The following is a 20233-nucleotide window of genomic DNA, read 5'->3' on the forward strand; positions in this document are numbered from 1 at the left end:
AAGCCTCAAAAGTCCTAAATAATGTCCCCTCCACCCTCTTATCAGAAGGATCCATGGAATCTTTCTTGCCATCCACTAGAATTATGGTAGAAGAAGTCAGGGCTGCTAGTGAGGCATCCTCTTGAGGATATCTGTGACAGTGGGAGGCAGAGCATAAATCTTGTTAACCAAAAATGGGACAAGCTTTGGATGGCTGTGTATGCTCTACATTCAAAGTCTTGTTTTTAAAAAACAAAACAAAACAGGAACAGAACCGCAATAAGTTTGGCCAAGCCCTGGAGGAGAACTGCCTTAGCCCCTTTGGCAGGGGCAGATCCATAGGTTTGGCTGGCTCATCAGAGAAGTATAGCATCAGATGCCTTGGATAACAATTTGGGGGATAATTTAATTGTGAGCAGTCTTTCTTGCAAGGAAGAAGCTTGTTTCACATCTTCCAGAAGTTTTTCCCTTCTCCTCATCATTGGACTCAAGAGGCATCAGATTTTACTGGGAGATTAGGGGGCAGAGTGGCCCTGTTTTCATCCCAAGGAGTGTCTGCCTTGACATCACTAGAGGGAGGTGTTTTTCTATTTTTGCCTTTGTGCTTTTTAAAGCTATCCACCTTACCTTGAGAATGGGCTCTGGAAGAGCAAGCATCAAGGAGGAAGAGGCAGCAGTTTAATCCTGTGAAGAGTGGTATATAAATAGTAGTAGTAATTGAAAAAGTAAAAAACATGCCTGATTCCTTACCCTTGGAATTGCCTATTTGCATTTGTCCCTGCCCATAGAATGGTGCTTGTGTCTTCTTTTCTTATCCTTGATAGACTTTTTAGAGTTGGATTGTTGAATTTTGATACCACCTTTCATTAAAACAATCTCATGGTGGTGTACAGAACATTTAAAACCATATAAGACTATAAAACAGTAACACAATAAAAATATTAAATTGGAATATAAAAATACAAATCTAATTACAAGTTTTAAAAACATACACAATAGGACCTCTATGAGGAGAAACAAAGGAGAATTTCAGACAGTTTCTCCACATCTCTAAAGGTACTTCCCTGTTTGCCACTTAAAGAGCTCAAGGAGAGATTAATTATAAGAGGAAATACTTTTTGTTTCTAATTAATCTCTCCTTCTAAGGACTCTTTTTGTTTTTTAGGAGTGGGTAGAGCTCTTATAGCAACCTGGACTTGAAGAGGGGACTAGGACTGAGGCATGTACACACACACACCCATACTTTAAGCTGTTAAGGTATGTGCCCTGTTTGCGATTTATAGACTAATGAAGAACCAGTGCTTCTGAAAAAGTTCAACTGACTGCTGTCTCAGTGGTGGTGGAAAGCTTTGACAACCTCCCCTTCACCAGGAAGTGATCTGTGCCACCCAGGAACATGTCCCTGAGGATCACACAGCCCTCAGGAACATATTTTAAAGTGACACAAAGAGCTTCCAAGAGAAGGGGAGGCTTTTGAAATGCCCACGCATATACTAGCACCAGTGCAATGTTGGTATGGAATTCTTCAGAAGCTCCATTTCTACATCGGTGCTTCTTCCATTGCACCTGTGTTTTGTTAGGCACGATGTCAGCCAATGATTTTAATCTTCTATCGTAAGTACTTAAGTAAGATCCTTAAGTACTGTTTTACAATAAATACTTCTCTGGCAGCAAGCAGGTTTGGAAAACTTTGCAATTTGCTTTTTCAAAACAGATTCGCCCCATTTCATTAGTATTCAACTTGAGTTAAACCAAAGGGCAAACAGTGCTCATGCACAGTATGAGAAGGCTCATATCATAACCAGTCTAAATGTTTGGATGTCAAGCTAGATGTAAAGGTACCTGCTTTATTGCACCTGCAAATATTTTGACTACACACTCTTAAAAGTTTTAGAAGCCTGGGGGTAGTCTAACTTAAATGATTTAATTTATCTTGTAGCCTAAAATATATTGCAGAATATCTAGGAACTTGAGACTTATGTAGTTAAGCGTATATGAAGTAACTCTCTCTATGCGAACTCAGAAAATACAATCTAGTGACACAAAGCAGTATACACCTGGGGTTGAGGGCTAGAGGGAGTGCACTTAAAACGTTTTTAAAGTTAAGAGTCTAGTTACGTTTCTGTTAAGGATAATATATAACTAAAATGTGAGGTTTAAAATGCCCCCAGCCCAAGAAAAAAGACAATCAGATTCTGATTAAAAAAAAGAAAGGGCAGACAAATTAATAGCTGAATATCTCAAAATTCAAAACAATAGACCTAGAAGTCTAGATTAATGTTTGTTTTTTTGTTTGTTTAGCTAGCATTGGGAGCTAATCATAGTGCTCTAATGTGAGACAAATGATTCATGGAACATAGAAATCTGCCGTATACTCAGACAGACCATTGGTCTATCTAGCTCACTATTGTCTACACAGACTGGCAGCAGCTTTTCCAAGGTTGCAGGCAGGAATATCTCTGTCTTGGAGATGCCAGAGAGGGAACTTGAAACCTTCTGTTCTTCCTAGAGTGGCTTCACCTTGGCATAGTTGACTAGAGATGGCCAAATATTTGTTTGTGTAGTTTGATTAGAACTACAGTCCTAGCTGGGAAATTCAGTGTGTCATACTCTTCACTTATGTTCTCTGCACTTGGTCAAGCCAGTTGTTCTGATGGAATGACCCCATTCCATCAGACCATTCCGAGCACTATTTTGGAATCCAAAATGGTGCTCTTCTGGCCTCTGCACACACACAGCGGCCATTTGCATATTGATGCTGACCACGCAAATGGCTGCCATGCATGCTCCAGCTCGGAACGGGGTCATTTTGCTCTGAGCTCAGAACAGGCCCTGCATTTGAAGGGCATTCTGTACTGTGTTTGGAACACTCAGAAAGCCTGGTTCATGGTCAAACGTTCTGATTACGAACCATTTTGCACATCCCTGCAAAAGCTATCAGTCAGAAGGGAAAGACTTTTGTCATTTCTTTATTGCAATGACACATTTGAAACAAAATAATATCAAAACATAAACATGTGATCAAGAATATCCAGAAATACATCTGCAAATGAATCCATTTTTAAAGGGTTACTTAGGTTATCTATCCTACCATTTAAAAATGCATTGTACCATGAATCTTGCTGGATGAAAAAAATGATTCTAAAGACCCTGTAGAAATAGTTTTCACTTAAGTGCCTCAACCTTTATATCACCTATTAAAGAAGAAGAGGCATGACATGGTTTCATTTCCCCTATATAAACCCTAGCCTCTTCTTTGAAGAGGGAAATTATTGTCCTATGGGTTGATATTTTCAACTATTCACAAATGACCACAAAACGCATATTGCAGTGAGTTAATTGCATATTGCAGTGAGAATCACTCCATGCAACATGCTGACATCTTGCTGCGGAAGATAATGGGTAGTGATAGGGCTCCATTTTGATGTCTAGGTGATATTACTGCCAACTCCATTAGGGACCTTAGTTCTTGTCACTCATATTAAAATTCTTTTGCTATTTTTCTTGAAAGAATGGTCCATTTCTACAAAGAGAGAATGAATGCCTCTAAACAAATTTCTGAAAAAGAACTTGATATGCATGAAGAATATTGGTACCTTCCACTTGGTTGTATTTGTGAACTTCAGCAATTTCTCACCTGTCAGCAGGTTCCAAGGTTGATAGGTATTGGTAGGGCTCCAGTTTTGCTAACGCTTTGCTCTTTTCTGAGAGGATCCTGTGGCTACATTCCCACTGGGGGAAATGGCAGCCATCTACTCAGGAGCATGAATATGAAAGTTGAAATGGTAACTATTTATAGAGGTAATTTGAATGTTTTTAGTACTAACTTGCACAAAATAGTAGTTGCCTTGAGGAAAATTAGTAAGAAGGTTGAAAGCTGAGACTAAAGGTTGCATTTTTTAGAATGTGCATCTAGGTGTAAATATCAGAGAACAGAAAACCTGGGAGCAATTGTGCACTCCTAACTGGATAAGTTTTAGACAGTAGAACAGAGAGAGAGAGAGAGAGAGAGAGAGAGAGAGAAGAACATTCTCAGTCCTTTAGGCAAGGCCACCTTTCAAGTTGACGACTCTGCCTGGGAGGGGCTCCTATCCTTCCAGTCCAGCCCTGCTTCAGGACTGGGAATCGGGATCTGTGCTGGCCCTTCTGGAACCTATTCCATTCCCACCCTCTGTTCTTATTTCTCTTTCTCCCTTGCCCCTATTTTCCTTGACTGACAACCCTCAAGGGGAAGGAAGGAAATTGGGACTGTCCATACTGACTCATCATCCACCCCACAGATCACCTCTGCTTCTTGGCTATCTCATCCCAGGGAACATCAAAGCTACTAGCAAGTGGCAATGCAGCATTCAGCACAAGGCCACCTGCACACCTCCAGCCCTCCTTGGCTGAGCCTTCTCCCACAGACCAGCTGGGGCAAACATTCCCCAGAGCAAGTATCAGAGCAATTTTTTCTTGGCTGCATTAGCAGACCAGAGGCATATCACTACCAGGTCCCCAGGCTATGCATGCCTATATTCCTGCCCCCAACTGCATTTCTCTGCTGAGCCAGGAAGAAAGGACAGGCCTGGGAATATCACTGGAGGCATTAACATCCAGGCCTGCTTCAACCTGTACCTCTAGGCTTTCTCTGCCCTGCTTCATCTTTCCTCCAAACAGGTTGGGCTACATGAAACAGTGAAGTATTCTGGAAGCAGAGGTCTCTGGAAGTCTCTACTCCACTTGCCAAAGAGTGGATGTCTCAGAAGTTGAGCTGCTGTGAACACAGACAAGGCCTTCCCATCTCTTCCTTACATTTCAGCATAATCTACACACCCCAGTTTCATATACTGGGTGAAAAGGTTGATGAAAGAAATTGTGCCTCAGAAGAACCCATAAAGAGCAGAGAGGGACACAAAAGCTTATCCAGTAGTGTCACAGGATAAGGTGCAGGTCTCCTGGTAGCTCATCAATCTCTAGGTCTCTCAGAAGTGGTTCTACATCTATTACTAACCCATCCAGACATTAAAACAATCATTTGAAAGAAAGCATCTGTCACCCACTAAAATTATTGCTCAGTTATCCCTCTCTGTGGAGGAGACCTAAATAATTCAATCCACTTCTCCTCACCTGCAAATTCCAACTCTTTAGTCTCAATAGGGGAGAGATAGGGGTTTTTAGGGGAAGAATAACAGGAGGGACTCTCCAAAAATCAGCTTTCCCCAGCAAATTCTTCTCTACAATTCTCACTAAAACAGTCCAGGTGCTACTGTTGTTGACAGAGATGCAGTCAAGTAAACCTCAACTTCTCTTCCCAAAGAGATTAGGCCAGTGGTTCCTCAGGATCCTTTAAAACCTTCAACGGTTGTGTCCCCGTCCCCCCCCCCCCCGATTGCTCTGACAGGGTTATCTCAGAGTAATGGGTTCAGCGCAGCCAGAGCCAAGACTCTATTAAACTAATTAGCACTTTGCCTGGGGTCCTCATAGCCTAAAGTGGATGCTGCAGTGACGGCACCTTCTTCAGCAGTAGTCATCCTGATGGAGAGTAATGGTGGTCCTAAAGACAGCAGCGACAAGTGCATAGAATTGGCCCTAAAAAAATAAATAAATTGAGGCTTGCAGCTGCTTCCTTGTGTGCATCAGTCACCAACCTTGTGTGCATCAGTCACCAGTCTTCTTAAGAGTAGCTTATATATGGGGAGAAGAGCTCAGTAATTTTGGACCCAAACTTCTCTAAACCCCTGAAGGACAGCTGGAAGAAAGTCACTGTCAGCAACCCCTCTGACAGATTCATCCTTTCATCCTTGGATGCAATTCCTCTAAACACAGGGCTATAACTTCCAACATCATAGCCAATCTTTGGTTATGTTACTGGGAGGTGGACTTGCACTCCCAGGCACACCTGATATATATTTTTGGAAAAACTGTGGAGAAACTGCATATGTTATGGGATCTGGTGAAAAGAGCTTTTGAATTTTCTACAAAGTGGCCTCTCTGCCTTTTTGAAGACAAGAAATGAGTTATAGTGTTTGGGCTCCACCCCAAGTTAGTTTTCTGGTTGTGAAAACTGCCTGCTTGTGGTGTTTAGTGTTACACCAGAGACCTGAATTATCTTGATGGTGCTGTAGTCCCATGGGGGCTTACTCAGTAGTCTGCCAGGTTCTGAGTCATTTGCCTCCTCCTCCCATGTCTATCTTTCATCACCTGTGTTGGGTCTGATGTTTGCCACCAGCTATATGCACACCAGGAAACATCAGGCATTTGTGGCTCCTTGACAAATATATGTGTTGCTTTTGCCCTGTACATTTGTCTGTGAACCTTCAGCACATCTTCAAATAATGTAATGTGTGAAATGGCCCCATCACTATTTCAGTCTAAGACACAGTTTCTCAACCACTGGTCCCCGGACCGCTGCCGGTCCCCAGGGGGTTGAATGCCGGTCCCTGCAAGTCCTTTAACACCCCCTCCTTTTCAAGCATGCCAGTCCTTTAACACCCTGGAGATTAGCTCCCTGGAGCTAATCTTTAACCAGGCAGCCTTCGCTGCAGAGCTCTGTCTTCCTCCGGAGTCCCAGACAGCCTTTTCTCACTCCCAGCTAATCTCTCCAGTCTCTTTGATGAGAGGAGATAGCGAGAGCGAGTGACGTCACTGGTATGCAGCCGGTGAAACACAGGAGGCAGGTAGCAGGGCGAGTGAGAGGGAGTGCTTGGCTTGGCTGGAGTGCTGCATGCATAAACTCTGTTCTGAACTTCTGCATGCATAAACTCTGTTCTGAACTACTACAGAGGAGGAAGAGAGGAAGGCAGGCAGGCAAAAGATAAAACAAACAAAAGTAAGCAACAGTGCTGATCAAATGAAAAAAGAAGGGAAAGATAAGAAGAATGAAAGGGGTGGGGGTGAGGGGTGACATGAGTCATGTACTGACTCAACAAAAGGGGATGAAGATCAAATAAAATGGGATTTTTAAAAGCAAGCATACAGGAGAGAACAAGTACAATCTGTGTGAACTGAGAAATAAAATGCGGGGGGGGGGATGAGGGAGACGAAGAAAGGGGTGGCTAGGGTGAGCTACTGACTTACCAAAAAGGGGATGAAGCTAACATAAACTGGGATTTTTAAAAGCAAACATGCAGGCAGGAGAGAGAACTAGTGCAATGTGTGTGAACTGAGAAAACCAGTGGAAAAAAGAGATCACGAGAAAGGGGATAGAGTGGGAGCTGGGTGTAGCAAGGTATGAAATGGTGAATAGAGGAGAGAGAAGGAGGGAAAGAAGGATGAAGAAGAGACCCACTAAAAGTCTTCCCACTCCTGTGTGAGTACATAGTACTCCCCCCTCCCTTAAACCTCTGCCTAAAAATCATTTCAGTTGTAAAAACCTGGATATATATGAATGTGTGGTATGAAGGGTTAAATCTCCCACCCTATTCCCTGTGGTTTACTTTCCTAATGTGGATGCCATATTGATGTGTAAAGTTCATTACTTTTCAAGGTAATGAGTGTTTTAGTTCTGAGTGTACTGCTTGGAGGTTTTTTGGATGATGTTTGGTTACAGACTTCCAGTATGATATGAGATGTCATGTTTTAAGCTTCCTATCAATTAAGTTGATAAGCTGGTTTTATGGTAGCAAACATGCATTGTCCCATTTGCTAAGGAGAGCAAGGGCAGTGATTACCAAATGAAGAGAGGAGGAAAGCTGGAGGGGGAGTACTGTGTGTGTAAGAGAGAGTACTATTTTAAAAGCAATATTAAATTACTATTTTTATGCATTTAAGAAGCAAGATATTATGTATACAGGAACTTGACACAAGTTCCTGCCTGCATGTTTATATGCAAAATAGATAGATGAGGAGTAAGAAAAGACAGAATTGGAAGAATGGAGTGTAAGGTTGCAACCTATTTTTAAAATATGGTAATGTTAAATCTGGACTGGACAAATCTCAGGTGCCAGGGAGCCATGATGTCTCATCCTTTCCTCCCTCCCCCTTTTGAGCCAGAACTTCAAAAGTTAAATATTGATTAAATTCATTTTCATTAATTTCACTTTGATTTAATTGATTAAGTGTTATTTTAATAATCAGCACCCTAAAAATTGACCTCGGCCCCCATGAGCCAAGTCACGGTCAGTTTTGGCCCATCAGGACATTTGAGTGGTGAACACCTGTGAACGCCTGTACTAATAGATAAACTTGAAACCCCTTTGCTAACTGCTGGTCTGGGACTAGAAATTGCACACAAAAAATGTAGCGGACCTTGAAACTCTGCATGACTAATTTAGCGGTCCTTGACTCCAAAAAGGTTGAGAAACACTGCAAGACTCTTCCTCCTATTTTAAAATATTTGTGATCAACCTTGCTTCTCAAAGCTGGCACCCCTGTGTACATTGTTAGCACTTCATAAATGTTATGTCAGGGAATAATAATGACTAGCCACATGAATGGAAATGCTACTTAAAATTTTACAAATGGCTGTGAACTGCTTGGGTAGACATGAAGTTACTAACTTCTGGCAGGAGAGTAAATAAAACTTTAGTATATTTGATCAGAATTATAATAGAATGTGTGTTTGTTGTTTTGCTGTCGCAATGACTTCAGAAAAGTTTGCTATGTTTGTTGTAATAGGCAATTACTGAGCTTAGCGGAGACATCTGAGCCCTTTTGTACTCATGCTGGAAAACAAAGAAAACTCTTTAGATTTCTTGCCGAACTCCATGGCAGAGAGATCTGAAGATTATTTCAAGTTTGTCAGTTACTTTGAAGTAAAATTCTGTTATGTTACTATGTATCGATATTCCCTAAACTTTCGAGTGCATTCTTTTTTAAAAGATATGTCAGCTGTTGACTGCTCTTTAAAGTTAGAATTCCAGAATTAAAGATGTTTAAATGTTAAAACAAATGCATAATGTACCCTTCCAGCAAATCCTGTAACAGCCTGCAGCACAGTTCTGACTGTTTTTCTTCTTTTGCAGGAGTCCAATGTACTGATTGCTGCTAACAGTCAGGGTACAATTAAGGTAAGTTGGTCTACACTGCTCAGTTCAGGGGTGGGTGGGGGTGGGTGGGTATACCCTTCAGAGAGGTAGCATAAAACTCAGGATTTGTAGCACAAAACTCTGGTAGAGGTTTGTGGGGGATATGATGATTTCAATTCTTCCTTCCTTCCTTCCTTCCTTCCTTCATTTCTTTCTTTGGCATTCACTTGGAACCCCAGTTTGAGATGTCCATCACACTGTTAAATGAGGCAACACAAATTCAGGGTGTGTGGCACAAAACTTTAGTAGAGGTTTGGGGATGATATGTTTGTTTTGGGGGGATTAGGAGGAAATGGACACCTAAAGTGGCACAGTGGGGAAATGCTTGACTAACAAGCAGAAGGTTGCCGGTTCAAATCCCCACAGGTATGTTTCCCAGACTATAGGAAACACCTGTAACAGGCAGCAGCAATATAGGAAGATGCTGAAAGGCATCATCTCATACTGTGTGGGAGGAGACAATAGTAAACCCCTCCAGTATTCTACCAAAAGAAAACCACAGGGCTCTGTGGGTGCCAGGAGTCGAAATCGACTTGACGGCACACTTTACCTTTACTTTAGGAGGAAATGGATCTCTCAAAGTTGCACATTTCCTCTCCAGATCTGTGGGAGGCCATCTAATTTAAAAAACAATTATATTAAACCTGAAGATAACACAGCTTGAATAGAATAATATTCTGAGGGTTTGTCCTGTTGCCTTTATTGCACTAGGAAGAGAACTGATTTGACACTGAGATGTAACATTTCAGACTACCATTATGTGCATCTCTCAGTTCATAAATAGGAAAGCATGCTTGTGCCAAACTTGTTTCAATTGCTCCTTAAATGATATTCCACTACTGTTATACCAGAAGAGTTGAGCATAGGAAGCAAAGTAAGCAGACCACTTTTGAGGGTCAAATTAGATAGACAAGAGTTTGTTTTATAATGTTTCTACCCTGTTCTTATATAAAGCAGTGGGTGGAGTCTAATTCTATCATCCAAATGGGTATGTGGAAGATGAATCCTTCCCCACTTTACCTCCCTGTGTGCCACAACTTCAGAACCTTTTCTAGCCCTGATCACTTTCAGTATTGGAGCAGAACTAGAAAAAAGTTCAAGCACGGCTGGCCCAAGGAATTTTGGTGCCCTAGACAAGAATGACAAGGTATAGAGATGCCCATTCTCATCACGCACGCATGCGACCACACTTACTGAGCCCTCTGCCACCTCCACCACCTCTTGCCTGACTGCTTGCTCGCTCACCTGCCCACCTCATCTGCTGTGTCCACTGCTGCCGACCTAGGCCTTTGCTAGGCCTCAAAGTGGCAGGCCGCTTCATAATTATGTCACTACATTGCACTGTGGTGTCATAATGAGTTGTTGGCACTTTGAGGCCTAGTAAAGGACAAGGCTGCTGGCAGACACTGTGGGCAGGTGATTAAGTGGCAGGCAGGCGGGAGGCAGCAGCTGTTGCTGCAGCAGAGGCAACAGAAGGCAGGCAAGTGAGTGGGCAGCAATGCTGAAAGCAAAGACAGGCACCCAGTGGACACAATGGCACCCTCCACAGGTTGGTGCCCTAGATGACTGCCTAGATCTGCCTAGTGGTTGGACTGACCCTAAGTTCAGGTGAACAATCACAGGGAAGTATGTCAAGGGAGGGTTAGTTATACCTCACCCACATGCCTCTTTGGTAAAATTTGACACACTATCCATCCCACTTTATACTGGAATATGGCAGGCTTCTGAACAACAAGTGTGGCTACTTTTCCCACTTGTAGTTTGACCCTGAGCTACATGCATGTTCTTGGAGGAGATGGATATACTCAGATCCCACTCTTTTAACTGAGTTTTGCTTTTCTTTTTAACCAGGTACTGGAGCTGGTATGAAAGGAGTGTGTTCTCTCAAGGCATGGAATACTTGACCCTGCTTTTCGTCTGGGACTCTCAGTGGGGCACGAAACTGAAGCTAACTTGCTCTTCCTTCTCAGAATGATCACATTTTGGGGGTTTCTTTTCATTTATGGACGCACTTAAGACATCTTAGGACTCTGGAAAATACCAGTGAATTCAGTACCATCAACATTTTACTCCACAGACTTTGCTGCTGCTGGTTCTATTGCTTGTCTAATTTTTATGATGGTGGAGGGTGGGGAGGGAGAAAATGATTCTTTCAAATAAAGGCAGATACTGAAAAAGTGGGAATAATGAAGTTCATTGAGCCACATATGGAAGCTGGATAGCCCTCTGTTGATAGACAGGGTGACAGGTTTGCCCTTGTGCCAGGATTCATTCATGGAGCCACCTTCTGGATTACCACTTCTGGCCTTTTCTTCCATTCTCACTAGAGACCAAAAAAACACACAAAAACACCTAACCCTGAGTCACCATGTGTTGTTTTTTTCTAATTTTGAGAGCCTCAAGTAAAATTTGGTTTAGCTCTTATTGTCTTTATTTTTGAAATGAATTGTGTTTGGGTAAGTTGAACTTTTCAAAGACTGCAGCCCTCTGTACAACCAACCACAGCAGCCTGTCCAACAACCAGTAATTCCGCTATCCTAATGTGAAGGGACCACCTCGAAGGGCACGCAAACAATCCGCAAGTCCACCTGCTCCTTGGTCACCCTCTCTTCCTGCCAGCTAAGCAGGGGTGCCAATTGTGATGTGGACATGTGCTGATTGGGAGCAGATCTGACACCACTTAATTATACTCCCCATAGGCCACCAAACTATCAATAAATAATGACTTTCTGTCTCATCTGGTCTTAGTTATGATGAGATGGTTCAACTGGAAGCAAAAGGCGATAATGCCGATCTACACACAGTCTGATTTTCCTCACTCCCATTCACCTCACCCTGTTCGTGTGACTTGTAGAAGCCAAGCATTTTGAACGATGTAATATATTTGGGGGGCGGGCTATGCTAGCCTTCTTTTTAATAACCATGCATACACTTAATTGTAAACTGGAGAGAATGGGGAAATAAACTGTGATTCCAAATGTTCCATTTTGCTAATTTGTCAGCCAGAAAAGGAGGGGGCTTGAGTGGGGGAGGGGTTTACATCTTGGACATGAGTGTTTCCTTGCCATGGCTTGGGGAAACTGATACATTAAAAAAGAATGCCAACATGTAGAATCCTGGCTTTCACTTGAAATAAAAAGTGTTGTTTCTCACCCCATGGTTGAAAAAACTGTATAAGTGACTCCTCAATTTCCCCACCTTCACTCAAACAAAAAGATTTTGAAAAATTAGTAGATTAAAAATAAGAGATTTCTGAATCTAGCCAGTCCCTAAATACCAAGGGCTTTGTCTTGCTTTTAGCCTTTCTGTACTTGATTGATAGCTTCAACTGGTCATCTAGCCTCCCACAGGGGAGAGGGAGTATGGACATAACACCAGTGTCACAGTTATGTAATACAATGGGACATGAATAGAATTTTTGGTGAAGTTCTTCCATGATGAACTTGGAAAACTCTGGAGACTTGTAACAGCCCATCTCAAACACTGGTTGAGCTTTTAAAGCCCCGCATGGTGAGCTGGAGAAAAATGCCTAGCTTCCCTCCTTGCCAGCTCTTATGGTTTCCAAAAGCCCTCCCAGCCAGCATCTCATCCTTTAAAATATCCTCCCTCTACTTACTTCTACTTCAAGGAGCAGGGGCAACAGTGGCAATGACTGATGAGAAGAAGCTTATCTCTTCCTTCCCTTTCTGTTGCTCTGACATTCTGGGTAGTAGTGTGCCAAGTTGCAAAGCCCTCAGGATTGTGGAAGAAATGGTTCTCCTAAGACTTGGAAGAACCTCAAGTAAGTAAAGGGAAGGAGGGAGAAGTTGTGTTGGGGAGACGTGGTGGTGGATACTTTTAGGGATAGTGAGGGTAGGTGGAGATAGGGAGGACATTTTATCAAAGCTTCAGATTGGCTTGAAAAACCATCTCAAGTTCCTCTAGTTTTAATTGGAGCAGGTGGGATTTAGATCAGGTCCAAGTTAATCCAAGGCGAGTGGATTAACAAAGTGAATTAATCCAAGGCAAGTGGACAAGCTTGTCTAGGTGAGAGCACATTGGTTCCAAGACAGAAAATGGTACACCTGGGAATGGACATAAATACTCCTATCAAACAGTTATTTCAGTCCTGGGAGAGTGCAAGAAAATATTGAACCTAAACTCTAAGATGCAGAAAGCACTCTGTGCTGTGAATGTATTTTCTCCAGTCAAGACATTATCCTGTATGCCAGATTCCACCTCAGGCTATTCCTAAGACTTTTACTACTATTACAGAATTAGAGCACACCAATGAGAATTCATCTAGACAGGGAGGCTTGGGAAAGTCTGCGGTTGTGGACAATTCCAGGCTATTTGATTTGGGGTTCTCTTCCCTGGCAGCTATACTATGTCCTTGATCAAAATCGACATCTGCCTCTTAGGCTGGGAGGCACATCTCCAGGATGAAGTGATTCGTGATCTCTGCACTTGAATCCAGAGAGGAGCATAAACCTGGAACCTCTAACCAGTGCTTTGGCCTTCCAAAGTCAGATAAAGGACTAATACATAAAGTTCATTTTAGAGTATACATGGACAGAGCAACACCAGTCCAGGACCCTCCACAGGAAAGCAAGTCAGGTGCTGGTTTGTGTGCAACAATAAGAATGGAGTATGTTGCTAGGGAAGAATATACAACAGCATGAATGGCTCAGCAGTAGAACCTTGGACTAGTCTGAGTGGCAACTGAATCCTGAGGTCTTCAAATTAGCCTGCTGCTGGTTCAACTTGGTGAGAATGGATCTCTTTGCAATTCTGCTGAACGGCCAGGTTCCTGAGTATTTTGCCCACTTCAACCTGTCATCGTTAGTTTAATCTTCAGGATAACTAGAAAATGTAGGAGCTTGGGGGGAGGGGGAGCTCATACTTATCTCCATACACTGAGCCTGGCACTCTTGATTCATGAGTCTTTTGTTGGACTGCCATCACAGCCACTGTGCAGCTTCCTTTCTTCAGAGGATGTTCTAATCCAGGAGCCTGTTGATTAATTCTCAACCAGAAATTCTGAACTTTGAAGCCTCGAGACTGAGCAGAGGCAGTTGTGCAATGTAGGATATACAGGAGACAGCAGTATGAAGTTGTCATCAAAATGCAAGTCTACTAACTGTACAACACCACATGGCAGACCTCAGCATCCTGGTGTAAGAGCAGAGCAGTGGTGTAATGAAGTTGGAGGGGATCTGTGTTCAATAAAGGAAAAGCCCCCCCCCCCATATGCCACTTTGGGGGGGTAGCCACAGCACCCCCCCCTACACACACAACAGCACCACCATCTACATCTACCTTCACCAGCACCTTCTGCCCGCCGCTGGGTCTTGTGGATCCAAAAGTAGAGGAAACAAACAGCCTTACAGTATGCAAACAACTTGGTGCTGCTCTGCATTTCCTTTCCCTCTGCTGGTGTGCCACCTGCCTTGGGGGGGGGGGAGTGTACGCACACACACACACACAGAGGAGGTAGGAGCCATATGGGAAGCCCTTGTTTCTCCTCCACACCCTACTTCCTTTCCCTTCAGGATTCTCATTGGCCTTCACCTGTAAGTATGAAGGCCAAGATCACCTCACACCCTACCCCATGCTCCCTCTTGGCCCTTCTCTGTTCAGGCTTCTCCTTTTGTGGGGAGAGGAGGTGGTGTGGAAGCTTCAGGCTAAGCACATGGAGGGAGAACGGTGGAGGATAGAAGGCTGACACAACCAGCTCCCCTAGTGCGGACACCAAAGAAGAGAGGGAGAAAGGAAGGAAGTGTCCCACTCCAAAGTCCACCATTTGCTAGTCGCTCCCCTTCAAGCACATTCCTGCTGTGCCATGTCCCACATAGGGGGTTGTTGCTGCCTGCCTTCTTGGGCAGGTTGAGAGTCTCTGCTTTTCTCCACCCCCACAAAACGATGGTGATTGAGAGGGGTGATCTGTTCTTATGTCACCAAGACATCCTTTGATTCAGAAGAGCCAGGGACAGGTGGCAGAGGTAACAGAGGAGGGGTCCTTGGCAGCCCCTGGGGGCAGTCAGCCTGTGTTCTTGGAACATGTTGGGACACTGATAGTTACGCCCCTGATGCAGAGGTTATTGATCCAGCACACCCAGAGGTCTATTCCCTCTAAGGTGGTCTGGACAAAGGTCTGAATACCAGCATCTTGAAACGCCAGGTGGCAGCACTGTCAAACATTTGGGCCACAATAACAGCAGAGCACTCTCTGCCTCTCTCCCTGCACCTGCATGTTTGAAGATTCCTCAGCGTAGCAGTTCCCCCACCCCACCCCCACCGACCCAGTGCACAGATGGTCAATTATTGCTTAGGTTAACTGCCTAAGTTATGGTCTGGGAGCTGAAATGAAGGGCCTCCCCTTAGTATGTGTTCTCCATACGATGCTTCCTGTCAACCAAGAGAAAAAGAGCACCCTATAATCCAACATTGCCTCACCCCAGAGAAGTAGAATTCATAGGCAAGCAGAAATTTCCACCTTTCTCTTTGGGCCAATATTGAATACTTTGGCTGAGATGCCCTTATCTGTTTTGTCACAATTTTCTTTGCAAGTTTCAGAGTAGGCCAGTGGTGGTGGTTGGGTTTTTTTAAAACAACAACAACAAATTGTTCTAAAGCAGTCTGCAACAGAATTTCATCACACAACTTGAGAACAATTAGTTTGGATCCTCTTGCTCTCTTCAGTGAAGCTGGTGCAAAATGTTAATGAACATATTTTGCTATTTTAATAACACTTCCATTTATTTCTGGAGGTAACGTCTTTAGCTAAGAGATGTACTAAATGAGCATTGCAACCATATGTTATAAGTTTCCAATTTCTTTCATTACCTTCTAGGTTTCTTTGCAACCTTGCTACATTTGCAGCATTGTCTGTGAGAAAGCTACATACTTGCTTGAATTTCATGGTTTTCTATTCCTTTCACAGCTGCTACTTTCAAATATTTTGCTGTGTGTACATTTCATGAGATGCCAATTGTTTTCTGAAAGATAAACAACCCCGTCTTCTGCTGTTACACAAGCACATTTTACAGGATCCTTGTGTACTGAGCTCCACCCATCAAGGCTCAAACAAGGACATTTCCCATCAGTATTTGCATATTGTTCTTTTTTATGTACAGTATCCAGCAACCTTCTTGCAACATCTTCTCTGCCAGGTGGAGTATAGCCTTGTCATAAAGACTGATTCATTGTCTGTGACATATTTCTTCCAAACGTGAAAGGAAGGATTTGTTGTAAAAATGAAATGAGCAATTATTTCATTTTTGAAATCTTGCTGGAATTTGGTGGTCCTGAATATGACTCCATCCATGCTTAGATGCCAGAGATTATGTTTTGTATTCACTGCATGAAGTATGTGTAATAGCAGCAACACTACTGCTGGTAGTACTAGCAGAGGACTCTGAAGTTATAGACACTGCAGCCAGCAGGTATTGTTCCCCCTTATGACTGAGTCTGAAACAAAATGGTGTACACACACACTCTCTCTCTCTCTCTCTCTCTCTCTCTCTCTTTATGCAATGCACCGCAAAGTGTAAATTAAAGATTCCACTGAGGTTGCCAGATCCAAATTTCAGAAAGGGGCACTTGGGACTCGGAGAGCTGCAGATCTGCAAGAAGCCTTCAATGTCCCTATGTTGAAGGCATCTTTCCACAGCAAATTGGGTGCAGAGGGGGAGCAATATTTATGTCTCTCCCTCCAAAAACCCTTTCAACCTATATAAATCAGTTCCTAAGGGCCATGCAGCCCTCAGGAACAGAATTATACAAGTTGAAAGGGTTTGTGGGGGAAGAGGAGAGATGCAAAAAAGCACTCCCCTTCCATATGCAGTTTGCTGCGGGAAAGTCTTCAGTGCAGGGATGCTGAAGACTTCATGTGTGGACCGACAGTCTTCCTTTCTGCAATGAAGGGCAGTGAATCATGTCGTCCACTGTTTAATAATAACCATGACAGATGGGAAGTGACTACTTCTTAAGAGAGCATACTTTGGAGGTATCTTTCTGTTCCTTCTAGACTCAGGCAGCACTATTATAAGCACTGTCACTTCTGAAAGTTACTTTACAGGGCAATTATCAATAAAGAATTATTGTTCAAATGGCTTTAAAACATCCAAGCTATTATGTTGGCAGCAGAACGTCAAATGTTCAACTATTAAACTCTGTCAGTATCCACCCATGCACATTCAAGCCAGACTCAGAAGGGGAGCCTGTGCCCGTGGAGGTCTCTGTGCAGCCCAACCCCTTGAGGAGGTCCCTGAAGAGTGGCCCCCATAGGGAAACACCACTGGGCATGCAGGAGAGTGAGTGGCCAGAGGCAGATCCTGCATCACAAGAACCCAGTCAGCTCCCAACACCTCATGAAGACTCCCAAGACAAGAGCAGGGATGTCGGAGCCCCCACATTACCAGCCACAAACCCCGAGGGGCTGGCCCTAGACCCAGACTCAGGAGAAGGGCCACACCCTCCAAAAAGTTCCAGTTCGTGAGGCAAGATTTACTTTTGAAGAAGCCATGCTGGTTCTCTCCCAGCAGGGCCTGTTCTTCTATGTGCTTTCCAATTTTATCCTTGAGGATGCTTTCCATCAATTTGCCTGGAATGGACGTTAAGCTAACTGGCCTGTAATTTCCCGGATCGCCCCTGGATCCCTTTTTGAAAATCAGTGTTACATCGACTACTTTCCAGTCCTCCGGTACAGAGCCTGATTGCAGGGATAAGTTATATTTTTTAGTAAGGAGGCTGGCAATTTCACATTTGAGTTCCTTGAGGACTCTAGCAAATTGCCAGGGCCAGACGGCATCCATTCTAGTTTTCAGTTTTTCCAGACAGTTTTAGAACATCATCTCTTGTCACTGCTATCTGACTCAGTTCTTTAGCCTTCATCCCTAAAAAGCCTGGTTCAGGAACAGGTATATGCTCAGTATCCTCTGCCGTGAAGACAGATGCAAAGGACTCATTGAGCTTCTCTGCAACCTCCATATCCTGCTTAATAATCCCTTTCACTCCCTCATTGTCTAATGGTCCAACCACCTCCCTGGCAGGTTCCCTGCATCAGATTTATTTTAAAAAGTTTTTGTTATTCCCCTTGATGCTTTTGGCTAAATGTTCCTCAAACTCTCTTTTTGCCTCCCTTATTGTCACCTTGCATTTCTTTTGCCAGAGTTTGTGTGCCTTACTGTTCTCTTCATTTGGGCAGGCCTTCCAATTTCAGAAGGAAGCCTTCTTCCCTTTTATGGCTTCTTTGACTTTATCTGTTATCCATGCTGGGATCTTCCTGGACTTAGATTGTATACCCAAAAGGAGGAAAGGCACCACTAACTGGGCTTCTATTAGTGTGGTTTTGAGTAAACTCCATGCACTCTGGAGCAAAGTGCCTCTCCTAATTTTCCCTTTCAGCTTTCTTTTCACCATACTCCTCATTTTGGAGAAGTTTCCTCTTCTGGAATTCAAAGTGTCTGTGTTAGACTTCCTTTGTTATTCTCTCCCCGCATGTATGCTGAATTTGATCGCACTATGGTCACTGTTCCCTAAAGGGTCGATGACACTGACATCACGCACCAGGTCCTGGGTGCCACTCAGGATTAAGTCCAACGTCACCTTCACTCTGGTTGGTTCCAAGACCAACTGTTCTAGGGCACAGTCATTCAACATATCTAGAAATCTGACCTCTTTGTCATTACCTGACTGTGAATTTACCCAGTCTGTGTGTGGGTAATTGAAGTCACCCATCATTACTGCCCTGCCTCTCCTTGAAGCCTCCCTGATTTCCTCCTACAAGTCCCAGTCACTGTCAGTGTTTTGATCCATAGGGCAATAGCACGACCCCAGTAGCACATTTCCTTTCAGGCCTTTTATTGTCACCCACAGGGTTTCTGTGGAGGACTCTGGTCCACCTAGACAGGTGGACTGGATAGACATAGACAGCCGTAGACAGATAGACATAGAGAGAGTCATACATGTTTATAATTAGAGTACTGACTCTGAGCCACTCACAGATAGAGCAACGCTCGTCCAAAAAGGTCCACATCTATGATGGTGGTGCTTTTGTGACTGGGAGTCACGTGACTGGCTGATACACCAACCACATCCATTTCTCAAGACAAATTACCTTAAAACAGTGGTGCATATGCTGGTAACATCTAGGCTTGACTACTGCAATGCATTCTACATTGGGTTGCCATTGTACGTAGTTTGGAAACTGCAACTGGTGCGGAATGTGGCAGCCTGGTTGGTCTCTGGGGCAACAAGTAGCATTCACACTACTCCTGTTTTAAAAGAACTACACTGACTGCTAATTAGTTTCTGGGGAAAATACAAAGAGTTGGTTATTACCTATAAAGCCCTGAATGGCTTGGGCCCAGCATATTTAAGAGAGCACCTTCATCTTCATGAACCCTACCACCTATTAAGATAATCGGGGAGGTCTGGTTGCAGTTGCCACTGTCTTGCTTGGTAGTAACCCAAATCCTGGCCTTCTCTAGGGTTGCCCCAAGGCTCTGGAACACGCTCCCAAAACTACTTTTGAAAACACACTTGCTTTATCAGGCTTTTCATTTATGATGTTTTAAACTTTTAAAGCTTTAAAATTTTATTCATGGTAATTTTAATTTTTATAGGATTTCTAGGTTTTGGTTTGCTCTTTGATTGGATTGTAAACCACTCTGAGATTTTACATAGGGTGGTATATAAATGCAACAAATAAATAAATACATAATATATAGATCACCAATTTTTTACAGAGAGAATTGGATAGAGAGATTTGCTCAAGATGTTGAGTGACTCACACAAAGCACTGGAAACTGGGCTGCTGTGGGGCTTGATGAAGTTGCCATGACACTCCTGAATTGCAGCTACAAGGATTCCAGTGTTCTGGAACACATGGATGATTTTTTAATCTGATATAATCCAGTCTGAAGGCCATCAATTCTCTAGACTGATTTCTGATCAGTAAAGCAATACTTAGAAAATGGATCACTAGTGGATATCCAAGAAAATAGTCCATCACCCATGAATAGATTATGCTTACTGCACCACGTGTTCACCCTTCTGTATGGTAGCAGTGGTTGGCAAAGTAGCAGTTGGTCACTTCTTCTTTTAAAATCTATTTCGCAGGCATATGTGCTTTTCAGTGTGCCTGCCCTTTTCTGTTTTTCTGGGACATTTTTGCAGAAGTCATTTTTGTCCTCCCTGTTTTTCTTCATGAGCTTCCACTGGGAGCGGTAACAATGTGTGCTTAATGGCTTTCATAGTAATAA

The 20233-nt window shown here is 43.3% G+C and overlaps 1 protein-coding gene and 1 long non-coding RNA gene across 3 annotated transcripts in view; one reads left to right on the forward strand and one right to left on the reverse strand.

Annotated features, from left to right (window-relative positions):
* Positions 1–11970, forward strand: part of COP1 (COP1 E3 ubiquitin ligase) — a 230370-nt gene extending 218400 nt beyond the window's left edge. For both annotated transcript variants that reach the window (XM_053247199.1, XM_053247200.1), the window contains exons 19-20: positions 8925–8969; positions 10839–11970. In XM_053247199.1, the coding sequence (XP_053103174.1) occupies positions 8925–8969; positions 10839–10856 (63 nt within the window). In that variant the 3' untranslated portion in view covers positions 10857–11970. The remainder of the gene's footprint in view (positions 1–8924; positions 8970–10838) is intronic.
* The window catches only part of LOC128323662 (uncharacterized), a 45048-nt gene that overhangs the window by 12387 nt on the left and 12428 nt on the right, over positions 1–20233 (reverse strand). Inside the window, exon 2 of the long non-coding RNA XR_008306415.1 lies at positions 607–663. This is a non-coding gene — a long non-coding RNA (uncharacterized LOC128323662). The remainder of the gene's footprint in view (positions 1–606; positions 664–20233) is intronic.

Source organism: Hemicordylus capensis, chromosome 4 (assembly GCF_027244095.1).
Source record: "Hemicordylus capensis ecotype Gifberg chromosome 4, rHemCap1.1.pri, whole genome shotgun sequence".
Taxonomy (NCBI): Eukaryota; Metazoa; Chordata; class Lepidosauria; order Squamata; family Cordylidae; genus Hemicordylus; species Hemicordylus capensis.